We start from the raw sequence: 25,997 nt of genomic DNA, 5'->3' as shown, positions 1-25,997 counted from the left end.
ATATATATATATATATATATATATATATATATATATTTTTTTTTTTTTTTTTTTTTTTTTTATACTTTGTCGCTGTCTCCCGCGTTTGCGAGGTAGCGCAAGGAAACAGACGAAAGAAATGGCCCAACCCCCCCCATACACATGTACATACACACGTCCACACACGCAAATATACATACCTACACAGCCTTCCATGGTTTACCCCAGACGCTTCACATGCCTTGATTCAATCCACTGACAGCACGTCAACCCCTGTATACCACATCGCTCCAATTCACTCTATTCCTTGCCCTCCTTTCACCCTCCTGCATGTTCAGGCCCCGATCACACAAAATCCTTTTCACTCCATCTTTCCACCTCCAATTTGGTCTCCCTCTTCTCCTCGTTCCCTCCACCTCCGACACATATATCCTCTTGGTCAATCTTTCCTCACTCATTCTCTCCATGTGCCCAAACCATTTCAAAACACCCTCTTCTGCTCTCTCAACCACGCTCTTTTTATTTCCACACATCTCTCTTACCCTTACGTTGCTTACTCGATCAAACCACCTCACACCACACATTGTCCTCAAACATCTCATTTCCAGCACATCCATCCTCCTGCGCACAACTCTATCCATAGCCCACGCCTCGCAACCATACAACATTGTTGGAACTACTATTCCTTCAAACATACCCATTTTTGCTTTCCGGGATAATGTTCTCGACTTCCACACATTTTTCAAGGCTCCCAAAATTTTCGCCCCCTCCCCCACCCTATGATCCACTTCCGCTTCCATGGTTCCATCCGCTGACAGATCCACTCCCAGATATCTAAAACACTTCACTTCCTCCAGCCTCTCACCATTCAAACTCACCTCCCAATTGACTTGACCCTCAACCCTACTGTACCTAATAACCTTGCTCTTATTGACATTTACTCTTAACTTTCTTCTTCCACACACTTTACCAAACTCCGTCACCAGCTTCTGCAGTTTCTCACATGAATCCGCCACCAGCGCTGTATCATCAGCGAACAACAACTGACTCACTTCCCAAGCTCTCTCATCCCCAACAGACTTCATACTTGCCCCTCTTTCCAAAACTCTTGCATTTACCTCCCTAACAACCCCATCCATAAACAAATTAAACAACCATGGAGACATCACACACCCCTGCCGCAAACCTACATTCACTGAGAACCAATCACTTTCCTCTCTTCCTACACGTACACATGCCTTACATCCTCGATAAAAACTTTTCACTGCTTCTAACAACTTGCCTCCCACACCATATATTCTTAATACCTTCCACAGAGCATCTCTATCAACTCTATCATATGCCTTCTCCAGATCCATAAATGCTACATACAAATCCATTTGCTTTTCTAAGTATTTCTCACATACATTCTTCAAAGCAAACACCTGATCCACACATCCTCTACCATCTCATTTACCTATAATGACCCAAAGAGAATTTCCGTGAGAGAGATCTTGAGTCAAGGACCTTTCTGCAGACTCCTGCAGCCCAAAGCTACGCGCTACTGCCAGTGGCAGGGAAATGTAAACTCCTTTGAAATGAATTCTCCGACGATGCTGTACTCCAAATGATACAGCCTCGCCAGAGGTTGATTTTTCCCTCGCGGTGTATCGCCGAGCAGGCGAAGTTCTATAACACCTCTATATATATATATATATATATATATATATATATATATATATATATATATATATATATGTGTGTGTGTGTGTGTGTGTGTGTTTAAAACTGTGTTGGGGTTGCTTGCTGGATCATTTCAGCGTGTTTGTATTACGTCAGCAATGTTTATGCTGAGGATGGGAGTCTCTGAATATAGACTGTTGAAGCGTGAGGCTTTTTTACCCCTACGTAGGGGGTTGGTGGTTAGTTATGGAGTGGCTCGCGTGGGAAGGGTCTGGTGTCATTACAGAGAACTGAATTCCGAACATATTGAGGTGGGATTCCACTGGGAGGATCTCCGTTTCTCTGTGATGGGTGTTGAATGCTTGTGGTTTGCAGAGCAACCGGTAATTGTTCTGAGTGCTCTGTTTTGTGTGGTTTGTACCTTTATGTTTACTTTCGAGAGGCTAAACGACCAGGCAGGTGAGGGTGTGATGTAGAGTGGAGCAGATGAATTGCTTGTAGAGGATTTTAAGAGATTCATTTTCTTGGCCAATTCTGGTGCCAGTTATGTTCTTAGGGCACTCCGTGTGTGTGTGTGTGTGTGTGTGTGTGTGTGTGTGTGTGTGTTGGAGGTTAGAGTAATGGGTGAGTCAGTTCCATTGATTCGCTGGTAGTATATCGGTGAGTCGCCAGCGCCACTGGCTTGGCCCGTAATGCATCAGTGAGTCAGTGGCGTTATCAGCGAGTTACTGACGTCATCAGTGTGAGTGACGTCATTGGTGAGACTTTCCCTCGACAGATAGAACTGTCAGCAGGTCAAGGCTTATCTTCTATCCTAAGTATATACGGTTGACGCGGCTACGCTACCTCTCATCATAATGCATTATACGTGACAGAGAGGAACAGCAAGGGAGAGAGTTTGGGTGAACGATGGAATGGTTCGTGTGAAAGCCTGCTGTGACGAGAGGAATGAATGAGGCCTGTGTGAGGAGGGAGTGTACAACAGGGACTTGAAAAGACTGCGTGAAAGATAAGCTGAAATGAATGACAGTCACGTGTCCACTGACCCCTTGACTATACCTTGGTGACTGTGTGGTGATCCTTGATGTTTACAGATTACATTATGGGCGAGGGGGTCGTCGTGAAGGAGGAGGAGAGCATGAAGGACGACTACGACAAGTTCTTCAAGTACAAGGACAACTACCCGAAGTACGTCAAGCAGGAGGACTATATCAAGGAGGAGACGACGTATATCGAGAGTGGAGGAGGAGACGGAGGTGGAGGAGGAGATAGTGGTGGTGGAGGTGGTGGTGGAGGAGGAGGAGGTGGAGGAGGAGTTGACAATACAGTTCAAGTTGGAGGTGGAGGAGGGGGTAGTCTTGTTGGCGTCGGAGGGTCTCCCTCTACGTCCATCTCGTCCTCCAACACTCCCTCCTCCAACAGTTCCTTGACGGGGGCGTCGCTCCACCCTCCACTGACTTCCCCCCACGTGCAGCAACTGAGCTCCCTCTGCCCTCCCTTCCCCGAGGCTCACCTCACCTCCCTCTCCAGCCATAAGGATGACGGCGACAAAAGTAAGTTACAGCCACACGTTAACACTAGTCTGATCACAAGTCATTTTTTCTGTCCATTTGTATGGGTCTCTCTCTCTCTCTCTCTCTCTCTCTCTCTCTCTCTCTCTCTCTCTCTCTCTCTCTCTCTCTCTCTCTCTCTCTCTCTCTCTCTCTCTCTCTCTCCGTCTGTCTATATATAATATATATATATATATATATATATATATATATATATATATATATAATATACAAACCTCCAACATCCAGGCTCGTCATAAGTACTCAGCAGATTATCCGTTTCCAGTAATAACATGGTCGCTGAAGGCTACTAGTTGTATAATCATTATCATAAATTCCTCCATAATTCAAAGGAATTCAAACACCGAGACACTGCTGGGTCCTTTCGAGGCTGTCTGTGGTAGTGAGAGATGCTAGAATGAGTTGAAAGTTACTCACTAGCTTCAAAGATAATGACCTGCCAATTTTTTCAAGTACTTAAAGAGACGCAGAAAATGTCATTCATGGACTAAAAGTGAAGTACATATCACATTTCTTCTTAAACGTATCTTTGGTACTGCTGCCAACCCTCTCCTTGTATCTAGTTTGTATTCATTACTTTGTGTGAACACAGACGAATCAAGCCTGAAGGAGCCGCCTACATAAGCTGTGATAATTTTGTAATCCTCTTAACCTTATCTTTTCTAAGCTAAACATATTCAAGTTGGTTACTAGCCTCTCGTAGGATCTATTTCTCATCGCGAGAGCCATCTCTGTACCTCGATGCTGTACACTACATTAAGGCTTTTCTATTTTTTGATGTAGGGTTACCAAAGTTTAACATAGTATGCAAGATGGGGACACGCCAGTGAATTGTTCAGTGTGAGGAGTTCTTTCTTCGACTTAGATTCGAAAGTTCTTCCTGTGAATCCAATAATTTTGCTCGTCCTTTTTTACTGCTTGTTTCTGTGCACTGCTTGTCTCTAGGTCACAAAGATTATTACTCGCAAGCCATTTTCCTCATTTATGTATTGTAGCTCAACAGAATTCTTACTAGAGCCATCCGTCTTGTTTTTACAGCCGCTGTATAAAACTTTGAGGTTATCGATATCAAAATTCATTTGCCACTACTCAATTTGTCTGTGTACGTTTGAAGCTGTAGACGTTCAGCCTCTGTTGTATACTTCTTTCCCAGCTTAGTGTGAAGTGCGATTGTAGATATTTCATAATGAAGCCGATCATCAAAACTGAAATATGAAAGAAAGAAGAGAAACGGTCCCAAGACAGATCCTTGTGGCACACCACTTGTTGCGTCTCACCTTTCAGAGTCTAGGTCACCGATTACTGCTCTCTACTTACCGACAGTCAACCACTTTCCTAACCAACAAAGTACAACCTCATCTATACCATGTGAATCAACGTTTGCTAGATGGGGAACTTTATCGAATGCTTTTTTGAGAATCCAAATAGATCATTGGGTTGTTCGAGGCTGTTTGTGGTAATAAAAGAGTTAACAGACATAGAGAACAGTGTCTTATGAGAGAGAAAAGTAAACAGATGATCTCTGGAGAAATTTCTGTTAACGTCATATGTTAGTGAGGAGGTGCAAATAATATTGGAAGTTGATTTGAAGCATTGTATATCTCAAGTCTGCTTTCAAGCGTATCCATGATGCTGCTTTGACCTAACCTACCTGGGAAATTATTACGTACATTAACGTTCCTGTTGAGGACAAAATGCTTCATTCAAAGTAAAATGATCACATGCGAGTTTGTCTCGGTTCCTACGAGTGAAGTTTAACAAACTTATCCTTAAGTCATTGCTTAATCCGATATTATCAAAGTCGTAAATGATTTCGAATACCTGAATTAAAGCACCTGGCAACCTCTTCTCTAAGCTAAATTAGTTTAAGTCGTCTAGTCGGCTCTCAGGATTTGCTTCACAGTCGGGAATCATCTTGGTTCCTCAGTGTTTTACACATCCTATTTTTTTTCAAGCTGGTTAATCAAAAACTGAATACAGTTATCAGCTTGGGGACGCACCACTGAACTCTAGCGTTTTAAAGATTAATTCCATAAACATGAGTTCAGATGCCTTTCCCATGAAACCCAGACTCTTTTACTCCGCTTCTTCAGCGCTTCTCTGCTCTGCTTACTTAGTTTTAGGATCTCAGACGTTATTACACTAAACTCAGTCATCCTCCTCCTCCTCCTAATTCAGCTTTTGTAGCTCAACAGAATTCATACTGTAGCTTGCCTTCTCGTTTTCGTTACCGATATGCAATATGTTACGCTTAACGATATATGAATTCGTTTGTCGCCTATGAGTCCAGTCAACCCATTTTTTTTTTTTGTTTGTTTTTTGTCTAAGTCACGTTGTGGCTGTAAACGTTCAGAGTCTGCTCTGAATTAATTTTCCAGTTTGATATTGTCTGCGAATTTTGATTCGTACAATGAAGCCCAGTGTCATTTTGATGATTAATATACTGTGAGAAAGAGTCTCGGTCCCAAGACTGATCCCTGCAGCACGCCACTGTTTACGTCTCACCGTACGGATCAAGGTCGCTCCACGGGATATATTGGTGGGGGACGAGTCATGACATCCCGCGAAAGCGACATACAAAACCTTAGTTCTAATTGTTTATATAAATTTGTTGACAATCATACTTCTCTATAACTGCACTGAAAACCTGCAAACATCGATGAAACCTGAAGAGCTGAGACAGTGTATAGATGTTCATAGTTACATATCGCAAATATACATTTCGATATACTTGGCTCATTTCTTCACTGATGCTTTTCGTATGACCTTACTATTCACTTGCTATTCATCATTCGCTATCAGTCGCTAAATGCGATAACCACAACTGTTATATAGCGTTGTTAGATTGTTAAATGATGATCATTATATCAGAATTACGCTTACACTTCCCACAAATTATTGACCTAATGAATGCCATTATTACTCACAGTATTCGGTGAGAGTTGAAATTAGAAAAAATGATGGTTCAAAGAATTACCTCTCAACTTGTATAGATCCCTGGTTGAATTATTTAGCTTAGTCTTTATATTTTCACCACAGAAAATTGTAAAGCTTAGAGAGGCGAGTCGTTTTTTGAAATGAATTTACTGGTCTTCTTCAGTGAAAGTTCCTGAGCTGGTGACTGATAATACCGGTAAAATACCGCATCCGGTAACTGGTTATACCGGTAAAGTACCTGAGCCGGTAACTGGTAGCACCCATACGGCATCGAGGTCAGTGACCGGTAATACCAGTTAAATACCGGAGCCAGTGTCCGGTAAAGCCAATGGCCAGTGATGTCGGTGAAGCTCAGAGACGTTGACCGGTATAACCGGTAAATTACCGAAGCCACTGACCAGTAGTACCGTTAACGTCCGGAACCGGTGTCCGGTAATGCTGGTAGAGTGCCGAAGGGGGAGGGCTATTGAGGTGGGTGCGGGAGGCAGGTTCTATAAGGAAGCTAAGGTGAGGGTCGATGACTCCCACACTGAAAGCACTTGCTAATCATATGGACCTTCGCGGTGTAGCGGTTAGCATTGCTGACCATGGAGTAATCACGGGTTGGCCGGAGTGGAGCGCATAGGTTCGAATCCTAATTGCGTCAGTCGATGCACAGGTCAATCCAGCTGTTCACTTCCCATAGGGGTTGGTCTATAAAATGGGTACCTGGCTTGGCTAGGATATATATATATATCTTTTTTCTTTCAAACTATTCGCCATTTCCCGCGTTAGCGAGGTAGCGTTAAGAACAGAGGACTGGGCCTTTTTTGGAATATCCTCACCTGGCCCCCTCTGTTCCTTCTTTTCGAAAATTAAAAAAAAACGAGAGCGGAGGATTTCCAGCCCCCCGCTCCCTCCCCTTTTAGTCGCCTTCTACGACACGCAGGGAATACGTGGGAAGTATTCTTAATCCCCTATCCCCAGGGATAATATAAAGTACTTATGTATAATGTATTGTTTCGTTTTCACAAGCGAGGCTCTCGGTACCGTTCTTGAAATATCTTTCATAGAAAACGAGCGAAATTCGTTGGGTGGTGAAGGCGCCGGGCTGGCCTCACCACATACAGGCTAATGTTTCCTGATGAAAGGTATTGTTTCGAGAAAAACTTGGCGCTGTTTTTTTTTTTTTTTTTCATTTGACAATATTTGTATTCGTATTAAAAAAGCTTTGTATGGAAACACACACACACACACACACACACATCTAGCATAGGCAAAGGGGCTGTACAACACACAGAGCAGTAAAGACATGCTATATATATACAAGGTTAAGAGACGGGCCAACACAGGTATAAAACTCTCGCCTTGTGACACGCAAATAGTAAACAGAAATAGTAATCACACACACACACACACACACACACACACACACACACACACACACACACACACATGCAGGGTACCTTGTTCTGGCTAAGGTTTGTGTGTGTGTCTGTGCATACACAGGAGTACAGAAATGGTCCATAAGCAATGGTTAAAAGGCGGGGGCAACACGAGTGTAAAACTCTCTCCCCGTTACGCAAATTGTGATCACAAAATGCAGACAGTTTCTAGAAGTCTGAAAGGTTGTATAGGAAACTGTAGAAAAGATATGGTTTACTGCTAGAAGCAGTGAAAAGTTTATCATGGGCGTAAAGCTTGTGTGCGAGTAGGATGAAAGGATAGTGATTGGTTCCAAGTGGAGTTTGGTCTGCAGCAGGGTGTGTGATGTCACCATGGTTTTTCACTTTGTTTATGGGTGGGATGATGAGGGAGGTAAATGCGAGATTCTTGAAGAAAGGGGCGAGTGTGCAAGTTGTTGGGGATGAGAGGGCCTAGGAAGTGAGTCAGTATTATTTGCTGATGATACAGCACTGGTGGCAGATTCGAGTGAGAAACTGCAGATTTTGGTGATGGAGTTTGGAAGAGTGTGTGAAAGGAGAAAATTGAGAGTAATATGAATAAGACAAGGTTATTAGGATTAGCAGGGTTTAGTGACAGGTTAGTTAGGGTGTGAACTTGAATGGAGAAAAAATTTTAGGACTTGAAGTGGTTTAGATACCTGGGAGTGGACATGGCAGGGAATAGAACAATGGAAGCATCTGTGAGCAAGGAATAGAGTGAATTGGAACGATGTGGCATACGGGGGTCAACCTGCTGTCAGTGGACTGATCCAAGGTATTTGAAACGCCTGGGATAAACCATGGAAAGGTCTTTGGGGTCTGGATGTGGATAGGGCGTTGTGTTTTCGGTGCATTACACATGACAGCTAGAGACTGAGCGGATATTGCCTCTTTTCGTTTGTTCCTAGCGCTAACTCGTTAACGCGGGAAGCGGCGTTTGTGTTAGTGGTGATGCTGTGTGTTGATTCAGTAAAGAAATAATCAAGCAGCTGTTTATTGTGTATATCAGTGAATGACAAGTGTTTCTGTCTGAACTTTGAAGCTTCGTGGGAACGAAGCGGGTTCCATGTTTATGCTGTTGTCAAGATCTTGGATATGTCTTTAATTTGTCTCTTCATCGTCTTCAGGTCTGTCATAGGTTTTGTGCCACTTTTCTCAAACATGAGCCAGTCCTGCATTTTTAGCGTTTGAGCATTCTCCATCAACGAAGAGTCGCAGCGTCTTACTCCATACAATCTGTAGCATGATCTCGCATGGGGATTAGGGAGGTTGCTTCGTGTAGACAGACGTAGCCTTCACCAGGTGTGGATTTGCTTCTCCGACAGGCGCCTGAATCTTGTTCTAGGTTACTTTACCTTGAGCGACTCTCGTCCAAATGGTATACTAGTAAATCTCGTGACATGAGTATATGGTCTGTTCTATTACTGCTTTTCTTGTGTATTATCCGTTTGCTCTCTGTCATGGCACTTTTCCTGGTATCACAGTAGTAAGCCTGTAAATATGTTTGCTTTTTATTCATCCCTCTGTTTTGTAGTAGTGAGTTCGGACACCTCCACTTGTTCGCGGTTGGTCTGTTTGGGGAGTGTGCTGCTGGAGACGATTATTTTCGTGGCGTCGTCTGCTTAAAATACGTCCACGTTCATGTTCCCTGCTGGAGGTGAGAAATCTGTCGTGTATAAATAGCGTTGGCGACGGAGCGGTGCCTTGTGGGGCCCCGACAGACAGTGGTAATATTGCCATGTCCGTGGTTGTTGCTGTGGCACTTTGGTTATGGAAGTTACACGGTGATGATATCTGGTATGCATAGCTCTATCTGTTGATGCTGGAGGCCGGTCATCTACACTTTGCGGAAGGGTTTGCTTATATCCCTATATATAACATGGCAGTTTATTCCCAGGCCCTAATGAAAGCTATTTTTTTCCCCTTATAAAGTTGGAGATTGCATAGGTAGCTTCGCTTGTATCCCTCTAGTTCTCTTTCAACAGGTTCTTATCTAACTGCTGTTCGTTTTCATTATTGTCTAATTCCTTCATCTATTGTGAAATATAGATAAAAAAAATATGAATTTGAAAACTTTTCGGTCAGACACTTTTACATGAAAGGCGGGACGCAGCAAACGACATGTATGTACTAAAAACAAAAATAAAGGAATATGAAGGAATTCAAACAGCAAGGACCATCGGGTCCTTTCGAGGCTGTTTGTGACAGTGGAAGATATCAGAAACTCGCAGATTACTGTGGTAATAGAAGGTGTACAGATAATAACTCAGTAAGAATATCCTGCATTTTATCATTATGACTAAGGAATTGCAAATATTGTAAGTCGTGGACTTGAAGCGAAGTACTTATTAAGTGTATTCTTAAACGTATCTGAAGTACTGCTTTCAACCACTTTAATTGACAAATCGTTTTTCGTATATTAGCAATCATGTTAAGAAAAATTACTTCGCCTCATTCGAGGTAAACCGTTTGCCCACGAGTTTGTAACCTTTGCTACGAATAAAATCAGACGGATCAAGTCTTAAGTAACTCGATAGATCAAGATTGTCAAAGCCGTTTGATCATTTTGAGTACTTGTATTCGATCACCTCTGAACCTTCTGTTTTCGAAGCTAGATTGATTCAAGTCGTTTAATTTGATCTCGCAGGATTTGTTGGTCTGGGGATCTACTTGATAGCACGACTCTGTACTTTCTCTGTCATTTTTTTGAAGTAGGGAAACCGCAACGGAACACAATATTGAAAATGTGGACGAACCACTGAATTCTAAAGAGTAAGTGTGATTACCCAAGACATGAATTCGAGGGCTTTTACTATGTATGAACCCAAGAATTTTGTTCGCTCTTTTCACCGCTTTTGTGTAGTGCTTGCCTGGTTTTAGTTACCAAAGATTATTACGCCCAATTCCTTATCCTCATTCACCTTCTGTAGCTCATCAGAATTCATACTGTTGCTTTTCGTTTTTACCACCAATATGTAAAACCTTGCAACCATCGGTATGTTAAATCATTTGCCTCATATGAGCCCAGTTCATCAGTTTGTTTACGTCAGTTTGAAGCTGTAGACGTTCAAATTCATTCGTAGATTTATTTCTCAGCTTTGTATCATCATCAGCGAATTTTGATATTTTGCAATGGAATCCGTTATCAATATCATTGATATAAGAAACAGAACCGGTCCCAAGATTGATCCTTGTGGCACTCCACTTGTTACGTCTAACCAGTCTGAGGCTTGACCATATGAATCACAACTCTGTTTACGGACAGTTAACCAACTTCCCGTTCACAAAGTACAACTCATCATTGTCATGTGATTAAATTTTTGCTGTTAACTTTTGACGTGGAACCTTATCGAAAGCATTTCTGTAAGTCTAGATAGATAACATCACCTGCTTTACTTTCGTCTTATATGTTGATTATATCATAAATTAAGCGGATTTATCAGACATGAGCGTTTTCGTCGACCACCATGTAGAGAATCGTTTATTAAGTGGTGGTCCTCTAAATGGTGTACAAATATGTCTTGAGTGATGGTTTCCATAAGTTTTCCAACCGAAGACGTTTAGGTAATTGGACAATAGTTTCTGGGCAATACCTTATTACCTTTTTTGAATATCGATGTTACATCGGCAGACTTCCATTCATCTGGAACTTTTCCCGTAGCAAGTGACTCATTGAAAAGGGCAGTCGAGGCTTATCTATCTCATTATTTTTCGCCTCATTGTTCTTGGATACAACTTATGAGGGACTGCAGTTTCATTTATTTTCATTCTGTTTATTGCTGAAAGTTTGTCCTCGGCTTTTATGTCAGTTTGTTGAAGAACGTTTCTCTGTTATCACTGAACTGCATCCGGGATGTGGGTTGTGCCCTTGATCGTTAATACAGCTGGTTTCGCTGTCTTGAACCAAGTCACCGTTTTCTGTAATCATTAGATCTATTGACTGGGTAATGACTCTTTTAACATAACTGTAATACTCTAGTGTTTCTTTTGCTAGTTTCAGCATCATACGTTTCATATAGACGTTTATTTTGTAGTATAACTCTCTTACTTTCTCTACGCAGATTTACATAACTTATTCTGTCCAATTAATTATTGGATTCTCTAAGTTTCTTATGAGCTACTTTGTTAGACAAGTTACTTCTTTAAGTCACCGTTCCACCACCTTGGTTTCGTTTTAGAAATAGACCGTTTACTATACATTAGCACGTATGTTCCCTCTACTGCTTTGAATGTCTTTATGAAGCTTTTCCAATCGTGTCATTTTCATCGACCATATCATCTCAGGTCTGCATGTCAAGAGCGATACGAAGATCATTAAAATTCGCACGTTTAAAATCAGGTATTTATTCTCGACCGTTAGGTTGACCCATATGCAGTGTTGAAAGCGACCTCAAAAGTAATACGTCGCTGATCACTTTTATCAAACTTAGCTGCAGCTTCAACACTGGCAGCGAGATCTTCATTCATAGTTAGAAATGAATGTAATGTATTCGCGCAGGGGGTAGATTTCTCGCTCATTGGCTTAGGTCACTGTCTTGCAAATGTCGGTAGAGTCCACGCCCGGAGCTTCTGGATAGAGATTCTCCCCATATAGATACCGGTATGTTGAAATCTCCCACTGTGTCAGAATCTTGTTTATTACAAATTTTTTTGCTCACTGGTCATACAATGTTTCGTCTGTTTCTTGCAACATTGCGAGGGACGCATAGATATAGAGTGAAGGGTTAAATGACTCTCAATTGTTTAATGAAAGTTAAGGAAAGTTTCTTTTTTTTCATGTGTACAGTTCCATCTAAACTCATTCTAACCTGCTCTTACCTCAGCTGAGCTAACGAGACGTAACCTAAGTTATGGTAGACAGTGCTAGCATAAGTAACTTTACATAAGTAAACCTCGCTTACCTTCCCAGTTGTAATTTATCATAATTCTCAATATTACTATCGAATTTCCCACCTTACTAAATTTAATTCGCTATATTTTATTTTTTACTGTTCAGTTGAGGGTATTTTCTTCCTAAAGTTTGATATGTTTTTATTAAGTTCGTCATGGGGCGTTTTCTTTCTAAAGTTCGCAACTGTATTTTCTTTCTTTAGATAATTCGTTATACTGTATTTTATAAAAAAAATTCGTTATGAGGCGTTTTTCATGTAAAATTCGTCATTGTGTGTTTTTCTAAAGTTCACCATCGTGTGTGTTTTCTAAAGTCCTCGATATGTTTTCTCTCCAGGGGTTCATTACAGTACGTTTTCTTTCCGAATTTCGTCATAAACTTGTTTGATCTCTGAGGTTCGTATTTAACCTTTTGACCTCTGTGAGTCCGTCACACAAAGCAAAGTTTATCATAGAATTAATGTAACGCGTTACTTCCGTTAGTTGATGTAACGGGTTACTTCCGTTAGTTAATGTAACGCATTACTTCCGTTATCAAAAGTTAATGTAACGTGTTACTTCCTATACCAAGAGTTAATGTAACGCGTTACTTTTGCCAAGAATTCATGTAACGCGTTACTTCCTTTACCAAGGGTTAATGTAACGCGTTTCTTCCTTTACCAAGGGTTAATGTAACGCGTTACTTCCTTTACTAAGGGTTAATGTAATGTGTTACTTCCTTCACCAAGAGTTCATGGAACGCGTTACTTCTTTTATTATGGTTAATGTAACGCGTTACTTCCTTTGCCAAGGGTTAATGTAACGTGTTACTTCCTTCACCAAGGGTTAATGTAACGCGTTACTTCCTTTACCAAGGGTTAATGTAACGCGTTACTTATTTTACTAAGGGTTAATGTAATGTGTGATTTCCTTTACGAAAAATTAATGTACCGTGTTACTTCCTTTATAAGAGTTAATGTAACACGTTACTTCCGTTATCAAGTGTTAATGTAACGCATTACTTCCTTCACCAAGAGTTAATGTAACGTGTTACTTCCTTTATAAGAGTTAATGTAACGCTTTACTTCCTTTATCAAGGATTAATGTAATTTGTTACTTCCTTTACCAAGAGTTAATGTAACTTGTTACTTTCTATACCAAGAGTTGATGTAACGCGTTACCTCCTTTATCAAGAAGTTAATGTAACACGTTACTTCCTTTACCAAGAGGTAATGTAACGCTTTACTTCCTGTACCAAGAGTTAATGTAACGTGTTACTTCCTTTACCAAGCGTTAATGTAACGCATTACTTCCTTTACCAAGAGTCAATGTGACGCGTTACTTCCTTTACCAAGGGTTAATGTAACGCGTTACTTCCTTTACCAAGGGTTAATGTAACACGTTACGTCCTTTACCAAGGGTTGATGTAACGCGTTACTTCCTTTACTAAGGGTTAATGTGTTACTTCCTTTACCAAAAGTTAATGTCGTGGTACTTCCTTTATAAGAGTTAATGTAACGCGTTACTTCCGTTTATCAAGTGTTAATGTGATGCGTTACTTCCTTTACCAAGAGTTGATGTAACGCGTTACTTCCTTTATCAAGTCCATTTGGATGATCGTTACGGGAGGGTTAAAAGGGTTAAACGTTACAAGTTTGGTGTTGTTATAAAGTTTACAGTTCGAAGTTCGATACAGATTTCGTCACAGCTTGAGCCTACATTAGTGTGTGTTGGCAAGTTTGATAAATCCTGAATTTCTAGAGCGAAAATTCGTAGAGTTCGTTATAAAAGAGGTTGTCTAATGTGATTTATTTATATAGAGTTCGTTATAGCCAAAGTTGTGAATTGTCCGATTATGAATTCGTTACAAACAATGATTTTCTTTACGCAAATTTTCGTTATAGAGACGGGTCGTATTAACGGGAGTCATCGCGGACGAACTTGAATTTCATCCGTTACGTTCGTTATTATGGCACGAAATTATTTTTTTTCTTGACTCACTTCGGTATAATGTGATATCCTTTTCTTCGTAGGGTTCGTTATATCGCGGGTCCGTGAAGGTGTGAGGGGTTTGTTTAGTGAAATACTAGGCATTCTTGGGGGGGGGGGGGGGTGTGTGGCTTGGAAGGGGTTGTGGGAGGGGAGGTGGGTCGAGGTAGGGAGGGGCGACGGTCAGCGGGCCGGCCGGTGGTGGGTTTATTTAGTAAGCCGCCGTCTAAACAAACCCCTGACGGAGGCAAATTGACCCTCTCTCTTCCTCCCTCCGTACCCCCTCCCCACCTCTCTCTCTCTCTCTCTCTCTCTCTCTCTCTCTCTCTCTCTCTCTCTCTCGCACACACACACATACGCGCGCGCGCGCACTCTCCTCCCTGCACCGCCTCTCCCCATCTATTATCATCCCCTCGCCTGCTCCCCTCTCGCCTCTCCCTTATTCCTCTTCGCCATTCCGTCTCACTCACCTCACTACTCTCCTCCCCCGCGGTGCCACCCTCTCCCTTCCACCTACTCTCACTATCTCATCTTCCCCACCACGTCATCCCTCCGTATATATATATATATATATATATATATATATATATATATATATATATATATATATATATATATATATTTATATATAACACGGATATAGTATTTTTCAGCAGAGCAAAGCAAAAATATGTCCCACTCGAAGCTATGTCGTTTAGAAAGTTTGGAATCAGTTTATCGAAAGAGATAGCAAAGTGCGTGTGGTTGTAGACCCGAATCTTATCATAGGAAAAGTTATAGGTAGACTGGAAGACATTAGAGGAGGAGGAAGAAAATTCCACAGCTTCATTGTATTCAGGACACGAGGTACCATAACGGCTCATCCTCGTGTGGCTGGTCTCCACTCACAAACTGTGGGGAAAAATAGTAGCCGATTAATCGCGTGCTACGGGTCCAGGTCTTCGGGGATGGAGCTTACTCGGGCAACCCTCGAGGGTGGCCCCTGAGATGACACTTGTAGCACAGAGAAGCAGTGTTACGGTAGACGGAGAGGGGTGTTGAAGAGAGAAAAGATAAGAGCAAGTAAGAAATACGACTTTTTGACTACCAGTTGCCTAAAGAAACTTGAGAGGGAAAGCCACACCTGATTGTACTGGAGTACTCCATGTAGAGGTGAATGAGACCTTTGTAGATTTAAAGTACTGGCAACGCCTATACATCACCTCAAACCTTTGGGAAGCACATTTTGTGATATTCATAGTCCGGGGTTTTCCAGGATAAAGTGGAGGAAAGAAAACGTTGCGCCTAACATGTTAATATTATTACGGGAATATAAGGTAGTGCTTTGAAATTTTATGGTAAAAAACCGGGTCAGATTTGCAATGAGAAACAACTTGAGAATTACGTTTGGCACTGTTCAGCTGAAGAAGGTTACTGTATCCTTAGTAGGAGATGCTGCACAAAGCGAGGTTAAGGGAAGAAAATTTTCCATTATTAGGGGGGGGGGGGGAAAGTGAGATTGAGGATGGGGAAGGAAAGTGAGTCCAGGAATGTAAAGTGACACTGTCGACATGTGAGTCAATAATGTCGGAGGCTGAGGAAAGGCGAGCCTTCATGGAGAAAAGAAAAGCGTTCGTGTTAGGACAGAAGAACTCTGAGGACTGACGGGATATGATATCACAAGAGCAGTTAGGGTGGATGGCCTTGATTCCACAGTGTGGCTGAGATAGAAGTTCCTCCATCGGCAACTACCACAATGGAATGACCGGAAAGGAACATGTGCACTAGAGTAAGGGGAGAGATAGAGAAGAAAAGTCAGTTAAGGAAGGTTATGAAGCATAGATTTGTATCACGCGTCATCAAATGCTTGGGAGGTGTCGAGGACCACTACCAGAACGGAGGTGAGACACGCAGGAGAGGTCGAAAGCTATACTGCCGATCTACAAAACGTAGATAGGATTCTCCTTAAGAAGGTGAGAGCTAAGGAAAGCTTCTACAATTTTGGAAATTGTAAAAGTAAGAAACTGATCGAGTATTCAAGATTATCTGTCTCGTTAGTATTTTCTTTTCAAAATAAAACGAAATAATTACCTAATCATAGACCAATATTTTCATTAATGATAACATAATACAGTAGAGATACACTGTATCTTGTTTCGTATATTGGTTTCCCTGGGCAGACCAATCTGACTGGATGTATCACAGTTTTCTCCCAGTATGCTCACGAGGAGTGAAGACTTTTTCAGTGATGCTTCGAATACCGCAAACATATCCACTACAGATATCTGTGGCTCTGTGAAGGTTGGTCTTCTGTGAGTTAAGCTTGTGTGTCTGATCCTCAGCCTTGCTAAACCGCTTCTATCTGTTGGATGAAGTAAACATTCGTCAGCGAGCTGCCGATGTCTTCATCTATCTCTCGCAGTCAGTTGTTTCTGGTCTATCTCCATTCGAGCCTCCAGTTCTTGCACGGGCATCTTCTCATCTAGGGCTTCACACTCCCGCCATGGAGGGGAAAAAGGACGTCAGAGCAGTGACTTGCAGCCACCTTGGCCTGCTCGTTCATCCCCGTGGATGCTAAAATGAGACAGTGGCTTATTGTGGACGGCGAGCAATGCAAGCCAGTCTTGGACTTCTCTCATCATCAAGTGTGATGACTTCGGTTTTTGAACGGCTTGCAGTGCACTGCGAGAATCAGAATGTATGACAAGTGTTGTGGCTTTTCAACTCTCTAGTCATCTTAACTGCGGATAATGTGGCGCAAAGCTCAGCAGTGAAAACGAGAGCGGCGCGAGACAGGCTGCCACCAAGGTCTTCCTACTGCGCAGCATCGCCCACGCCATCGGTAAATATTTCCGCTGAACTTCGTGCTTTCAACTGTGCTCAAGGTATCCCTTTTATTGCTTCATCTACACTGCCTTTCCTCCTCCCTACTGCAATCAAATCCTTGGAATGTGGCTATACTAGTTTTGTTTCATGGTGGGGTGTGGGTATTCAAGGTTATCTGCCACGTTAGCAGCTGAGGACATTATAGGCAGAGAATCAAACGGACTTATGCTAAAGTCTGTCTCTCGTTCTCCCACCAGAGAACTGCCCATTCGATCAAAGGTCGATCAACGCAACTTACCTTGGTGGTTCAGGATTTCTCGGTCACTTGGTGTAGTAAATCTGTTCCATTACATCGATGCAGTCATGACGGTTGTCCTCCGCTCTCTCTGTAGAAGGAATGCACCGGGGTAGATCGAAATCCTTCAGTGCAGATCCTCAGAGCTTCGTTGTGGACTGGATCCAACATCTTGAGAACTGTGGGTGATGCCGACGACTGTGCTTCACATTCATGTGTCCAGTTTGATACAGACTAACGTTCAGTATAGCCGCAGGAGCTCATGCGTCCTACCCACGGTGACATATGGGAAAGCATCCGCAGGATACCGAGAGCTTCCTTGACATTGGCCCTCGTTTGCTTGATGTGAGACACCCACGTCAGTCATGGGTCGAATGTGAGACACCCACGTCAGTTATGGGTCGAATGTGAGACACCCACGTCAGTCATGGGTCGAATGTGAGACACCCATGTCAGTCTTGGGTCGAATTTGAGACACCCATGTCAGTCTTGGGTCGAATGTGAGACGCCCACGTCAGTCATGGGTCGAATGTGAGACACCCACGTCAGTCTTGGGTCGAATTTGAGACACCCACGTCAGTCATGGGTCGAATGTGAGACACCCACGTCAGTCATGGGTCGAATGTGAGACACCACGTCAGTCATGGGTCGAATGTGAGACACCACGTCAGTCATGGGTCGAATGTGAGACACCCACGTCAGTCATGGGTCGAATGTGAGACACCCACGTCAGTCATGGGTCGAATGTGAGACACCCACGTCAGTCATGGGTCGAATGTGAGACACCCACGTCAGTCATGGGTCGAATGTGAGACACCCACGTCAGTCATGGGTCGAATGTGAGACACCACGTCAGTCATGGGTCGAATGTGAGACACCCACGTCAGTCATGGGTCGAATGTGAGACACCACGTCAGTCATGGGTCGAATGTGAGACACCCACGTCAGTCATGGGTCGAATGTGAGACACCCACGTCAGTCATGGGTCGAATGTGAGACACCCACGTCAGTCATGGGTCGAATGTGAGACGCCCACGTCAGTCATGGGTCGAATGTGAGACACCCACGTCAGTCATGGGTCGAATGTGAGACACCCACGTCAGTCATGGGTCGAATGTGAGACACCCACGTCAGTCATGGGTCGAATGTGAGACACCACGTCAGTCATGGGTCGAATGTGAGACACCCACGTCAGTCATGGGTCGAATGTGAGACACCCACGTCAGTCATGGGTCGAATGTGAGACACCCACGTCAGTCATGGGTCGAATGTGAGACACCCACGTCAGTCATGGGTCGAATGTGAGACACCCACGTCAGTCATGGGTCGAATGTGAGACACCCACGTCAGTCATGGGTCGAATGTGAGACACCCACGTCAGTCATGGGTCGAATGTGAGACACCCACGTCAGTCATGGGTCGAATGTGAGACACCACGTCAGTCATGGGTCGAATGTGAGACACCACGTCAGTCATGGGTCGAATGTGAGACACCACGTCAGTCATGGGTCGAATGTGAGACACCACGTCAGTCATGGGTCGAATGTGAGACACCCACGTCAGTCATGGGTCGAATGTGAGACACCCACGTCAGTCATGGGTCGAATGTGAGACACCCACGTCAGTCATGGGTCGAATGTGAGACACCACGTCAGTCATGGGTCGAATGTGAGACACCCACGTCAGTCATGGGTCGAATGTGAGACACCACGTCAGTCATGGGTCGAATGTGAGACACCCACGTCAGTCATGGGTCGAATGTGAGACACCCACGTCAGTCATGGGTCGAATGTGAGACACCCACGTCAGTCATGGGTCGAATGTGAGACACCCACGTCAGTCATGGGTCGAATGTGAGACACCCACGTCAGTCATGGGTCGAATGTGAGACACCCACGTCAGTCATGGGTCGAATGTGAGACACCACGTCAGTCATGGGTCGAATGTGAGACACCCACGTCAGTCATGGGTCGAATGTGAGACACCACGTCAGTCATGGGTCGAATGTGAGACACCCACGTCAGTCATGGGTCGAATGTGAGACACCCACGTCAGTCATGGGTCGAATGTGAGACACCCACGTCAGTCATGGGTCGAATGTGAGACACCCACGTCAGTCATGGGTCGAATGTGAGACACCCACGTCAGTCATGGGTCGAATGTGAGACACCACGTCAGTCATGGGTCGAATGTGAGACACCACGTCAGTCATGGGTCGAATGTGAGACACCACGTCAGTCATGGGTCGAATGTGAGACACCCACGTCAGTCATGGGTCGAATGTGAGACACCCACGTCAGTCATGGGTCGAATGTGAGACACCCACGTCAGTCATGGGTCGAATGTGAGACACCACGTCAGTCATGGGTCGAATGTGAGACACCCACGTCAGTCATGGGTCGAATGTGAGACACCACGTCAGTCATGGGTCGAATGTGAGACACCCACGTCAGTCATGGGTCGAATGTGAGACACCACGTCAGTCATGGGTCGAATGTGAGACACCACGTCAGTCATGGGTCGAATGTGAGACACCCACGTCAGTCATGGGTCGAATGTGAGACACCCACGTCAGTCATGGGTCGAATGTGAGACACCCACGTCAGTCATGGGTCGAATGTGAGACACCCACGTCAGTCATGGGTCGAATGTGAGACACCCACGTCAGTCATGGGTCGAATGTGAGACACCCACGTCAGTCATGGGTCGAATGTGAGACACCCACGTCAGTCATGGGTCGAATGTGAGACACCACGTCAGTCATGGGTCGAATGTGAGACGCCCACGTCAGTCATGGGTCGAATGTGAGACACCCACGTCAGTCATGGGTCGAATGTGAGACGCCCACGTCAGTCATGGGTCGAATGTGAGACACCCACGTCAGTCATGGGTCGAATGTGAGACACCCACGTCAGTCATGGGTCGAATGTGAGACACCCACGTCAGTCATGGGTCGAATGTGAGACACCCACGTCAGTCATGGGTCGAATGTGAGACACCCACGTCAGTCATGGGTCGAATGTGAGACACCCACGTCAGTCATGGGTCGAATGTGAGACACCACGTCAGTCATGGGTCGAATGTGAGACACCCACGTCAGTCATGGGTCGAATGTGAGACACCACGTCAGTCATGGGTCGAATGTGAGACACCACGTCAGTCATGGGTCGAATGTGAGACACCCACGTCAGTCATGGGTCGAATGTGAGACACCCACGTCAGTCATGGGTCGAATGTGAGACACCACGTCAGTCATGGGTCGAATGTGAGACACCCACGTCAGTCATGGGTCGAATGTGAGACACCCACGTCAGTCATGGGTCGAATGTGAGACACCCACGTCAGTCATGGGTCGAATGTGAGACACCCACGTCAGTCATGGGTCGAATGTGAGACACCCACGTCAGTCATGGGTCGAATGTGAGACACCACGTCAGTCATGGGTCGAATGTGAGACACCACGTCAGTCATGGGTCGAATGTGAGACACCCACGTCAGTCATGGGTCGAATGTGAGACACCACGTCAGTCATGGGTCGAATGTGAGACACCACGTCAGTCATGGGTCGAATGTGAGACACCCACGTCAGTCATGGGTCGAATGTGAGACACCCACGTCAGTCATGGGTCGAATGTGAGACACCACGTCAGTCATGGGTCGAATGTGAGACACCCACGTCAGTCATGGGTCGAATGTGAGACACCCACGTCAGTCATGGGTCGAATGTGAGACACCCACGTCAGTCATGGGTCGAATGTGAGACACCACGTCAGTCATGGGTCGAATGTGAGACACCACGTCAGTCATGGGTCGAATGTGAGACACCCACGTCAGTCATGGGTCGAATGTGAGACACCCACGTCAGTCATGGGTCGAATGTGAGACACCCACGTCAGTCATGGGTCGAATGTGAGACGCCCACGTCAGTCATGGGTCGAATGTGAGACACCCACGTCAGTCATGGGTCGAATGTGAGACACCCACGTCAGTCATGGGTCGAATGTGAGACACCCACGTCAGTCATGGGTCGAATGTGAGACACCACGTCAGTCATGGGTCGAATGTGAGACACCCACGTCAGTCATGGGTCGAATGTGAGACACCCACGTCAGTCATGGGTCGAATGTGAGACACCCACGTCAGTCATGGGTCGAATGTGAGACACCCACGTCAGTCATGGGTCGAATGTGAGACACCACGTCAGTCATGGGTCGAATGTGAGACACCCACGTCAGTCATGGGTCGAATGTGAGACACCACGTCAGTCATGGGTCGAATGTGAGACACCCACGTCAGTCATGGGTCGAATGTGAGACACCACGTCAGTCATGGGTCGAATGTGAGACACCCACGTCAGTCATGGGTCGAATGTGAGACACCCACGTCAGTCATGGGTCGAATGTGAGACACCCACGTCAGTCATGGGTCGAATGTGAGACACCACGTCAGTCATGGGTCGAATGTGAGACACCACGTCAGTCATGGGTCGAATGTGAGACACCACGTCAGTCATGGGTCGAATGTGAGACACCCACGTCAGTCATGGGTCGAATGTGAGACACCACGTCAGTCATGGGTCGAATGTGAGACACCCACGTCAGTCATGGGTCGAATGTGAGACACCCACGTCAGTCATGGGTCGAATGTGAGACACCCACGTCAGTCATGGGTCGAATGTGAGACACCCACGTCAGTCATGGGTCGAATGTGAGACACCCACGTCAGTCATGGGTCGAATGTGAGACACCCACGTCAGTCATGGGTCGAATGTGAGACACCCACGTCAGTCATGGGTCGAATGTGAGACACCCACGTCAGTCATGGGTCGAATGTGAGACACCCACGTCAGTCATGGGTCGAATGTGAGACACCCACGTCAGTCATGGGTCGAATGTGAGACACCCACGTCAGTCATGGGTCGAATGTGAGACACCCACGTCAGTCATGGGTCGAATGTGAGACACCCACGTCAGTCATGGGTCGAATGTGAGACGCCCACGTCAGTCATGGGTCGAATGTGAGACACCCACGTCAGTCATGGGTCGAATGTGAGACACCCACGTCAGTCATGGGTCGAATGTGAGACACCCACGTCAGTCATGGGTCGAATGTGAGACACCACGTCAGTCATGGGTCGAATGTGAGACACCCACGTCAGTCATGGGTCGAATGTGAGACACCACGTCAGTCATGGGTCGAATGTGAGACACCCACGTCAGTCATGGGTCGAATGTGAGACACCCACGTCAGTCATGGGTCGAATGTGAGACACCCACGTCAGTCATGGGTCGAATGTGAGACACCCACGTCAGTCATGGGTCGAATGTGAGACACCCACGTCAGTCATGGGTCGAATGTGAGACACCACGTCAGTCATGGGTCGAATGTGAGACACCCACGTCAGTCATGGGTCGAATGTGAGACACCCACGTCAGTCATGGGTCGAATGTGAGACACCCACGTCAGTCATGGGTCGAATGTGAGACACCCACGTCAGTCATGGGTCGAATGTGAGACACCACGTCAGTCATGGGTCGAATGTGAGACACCCACGTCAGTCATGGGTCGAATGTGAGACACCACGTCAGTCATGGGTCGAATGTGAGACACCACGTCAGTCATGGGTCGAATGTGAGACACCCACGTCAGTCATGGGTCGAATGTGAGACACCCACGTCAGTCATGGGTCGAATGTGAGACACCACGTCAGTCATGGGTCGAATGTGAGACACCCACGTCAGTCATGGGTCGAATGTGAGACACCACGTCAGTCATGGGTCGAATGTGAGACACCCACGTCAGTCATGGGTCGAATGTGAGACACCCACGTCAGTCATGGGTCGAATGTGAGACACCCACGTCAGTCATGGGTCGAATGTGAGACACCCACGTCAGTCATGGGTCGAATGTGAGACACCCACGTCAGTCATGGGTCGAATGTGAGACACCCACGTCAGTCATGGGTCGAATGTGAGACACCCACGTCAGTCATGGGTCGAATGTGAGACACCCACGTCAGTCATGGGTCGAATGTGAGACACCCACGTCAGTCATGGGTCGAATGTGAGACACCACGTCAGTCATGGGTCGAATGTGAGACGCCCACGTCAGTCATGGGTCGAATGTGAGACACCCACGTCAGTCATGGGTCGAATGTGAGACACCCACGTCAGTCATGGGTCGAATGTGAGACACCACGTCAGTCATGGGTCGAATGTGAGACACCCACGTCAGTCATGGGTCGAATGTGAGACACCCACGTCAGTCATGGGTCGAATGTGAGACACCACGTCAGTCATGGGTCGAATGTGAGACACCCACGTCAGTCATGGGTCGAATGTGAGACACCCACGTCAGTCATGGGTCGAATGTGAGACGCCCACGTCAGTCATGGGTCGAATGTGAGACACCCACGTCAGTCATGGGTCGAATGTGAGACACCCACGTCAGTCATGGGTCGAATGTGAGACACCCACGTCAGTCATGGGTCGAATGTGAGACACCCACGTCAGTCATGGGTCGAATGTGAGACACCCACGTCAGTCATGGGTCGAATGTGAGACACCCACGTCAGTCATGGGTCGAATGTGAGACACCCACGTCAGTCATGGGTCGAATGTGAGACACCCACGTCAGTCATGGGTCGAATGTGAGACACCCACGTCAGTCATGGGTCGAATGTGAGACACCACGTCAGTCATGGGTCGAATGTGAGACACCCACGTCAGTCATGGGTCGAATGTGAGACACCCACGTCAGTCATGGGTCGAATGTGAGACACCCACGTCAGTCATGGGTCGAATGTGAGACACCCACGTCAGTCATGGGTCGAATGTGAGACACCCACGTCAGTCATGGGTCGAATGTGAGACACCCACGTCAGTCATGGGTCGAATGTGAGACACCCACGTCAGTCATGGGTCGAATGTGAGACACCCACGTCAGTCATGGGTCGAATGTGAGACACCCACGTCAGTCATGGGTCGAATGTGAGACACCACGTCAGTCATGGGTCGAATGTGAGACACCCACGTCAGTCATGGGTCGAATGTGAGACACCCACGTCAGTCATGGGTCGAATGTGAGACACCCACGTCAGTCATGGGTCGAATGTGAGACACCCACGTCAGTCATGGGTCGAATGTGAGACACCCACGTCAGTCATGGGTCGAATGTGAGACACCCACGTCAGTCATGGGTCGAATGTGAGACACCCACGTCAGTCATGGGTCGAATGTGAGACACCCACGTCAGTCATGGGTCGAATGTGAGACACCCACGTCAGTCATGGGTCGAATGTGAGACACCACGTCAGTCATGGGTCGAATGTGAGACACCCACGTCAGTCATGGGTCGAATGTGAGACACCCACGTCAGTCATGGGTCGAATGTGAGACACCCACGTCAGTCATGGGTCGAATGTGAGACACCACGTCAGTCATGGGTCGAATGTGAGACACCCACGTCAGTCATGGGTCGAATGTGAGACACCCACGTCAGTCATGGGTCGAATGTGAGACACCCACGTCAGTCATGGGTCGAATGTGAGACACCACGTCAGTCATGGGTCGAATGTGAGACACCCACGTCAGTCATGGGTCGAATGTGAGACACCCACGTCAGTCATGGGTCGAATGTGAGACACCCACGTCAGTCATGGGTCGAATGTGAGACACCCACGTCAGTCATGGGTCGAATGTGAGACACCACGTCAGTCATGGGTCGAATGTGAGACACCCACGTCAGTCATGGGTCGAATGTGAGACACCCACGTCAGTCATGGGTCGAATGTGAGACACCACGTCAGTCATGGGTCGAATGTGAGACACCCACGTCAGTCATGGGTCGAATGTGAGACACCACGTCAGTCATGGGTCGAATGTGAGACACCCACGTCAGTCATGGGTCGAATGTGAGACACCCACGTCAGTCATGGGTCGAATGTGAGACACCCACGTCAGTCATGGGTCGAATGTGAGACACCCACGTCAGTCATGGGTCGAATGTGAGACACCCACGTCAGTCATGGGTCGAATGTGAGACACCCACGTCAGTCATGGGTCGAATGTGAGACACCCACGTCAGTCATGGGTCGAATGTGAGACACCCACGTCAGTCATGGGTCGAATGTGAGACACCCACGTCAGTCATGGGTCGAATGTGAGACACCCACGTCAGTCATGGGTCGAATGTGAGACACCCACGTCAGTCATGGGTCGAATGTGAGACACCACGTCAGTCATGGGTCGAATGTGAGACACCCACGTCAGTCATGGGTCGAATGTGAGACACCCACGTCAGTCATGGGTCGAATGTGAGACACCCACGTCAGTCATGGGTCGAATGTGAGACACCACGTCAGTCATGGGTCGAATGTGAGACACCCACGTCAGTCATGGGTCGAATGTGAGACACCACGTCAGTCATGGGTCGAATGTGAGACACCACGTCAGTCATGGGTCGAAT

The 25,997-nt window shown here is 46.0% G+C and overlaps 1 protein-coding gene across 1 annotated transcript in view; it reads left to right on the top strand.

The window, feature by feature from the left end:
- Positions 1–25,997, top strand: part of LOC139761949 (uncharacterized) — a 67,485-nt gene that overhangs the window by 6,788 nt on the left and 34,700 nt on the right. Inside the window, exon 2 of the mRNA XM_071686660.1 lies at positions 2,736–3,194. Coding sequence (XP_071542761.1) covers positions 2,736–3,194 — 459 coding nt within the window. The remainder of the gene's footprint in view (positions 1–2,735; positions 3,195–25,997) is intronic.

The sequence above is a fragment of the Panulirus ornatus genome, chromosome 3, assembly GCF_036320965.1.
Source record: "Panulirus ornatus isolate Po-2019 chromosome 3, ASM3632096v1, whole genome shotgun sequence".
Classification (NCBI taxonomy): Eukaryota; Metazoa; Arthropoda; class Malacostraca; order Decapoda; family Palinuridae; genus Panulirus; species Panulirus ornatus.
This window is presented reverse-complemented; position numbering and strand designations above follow the sequence as displayed.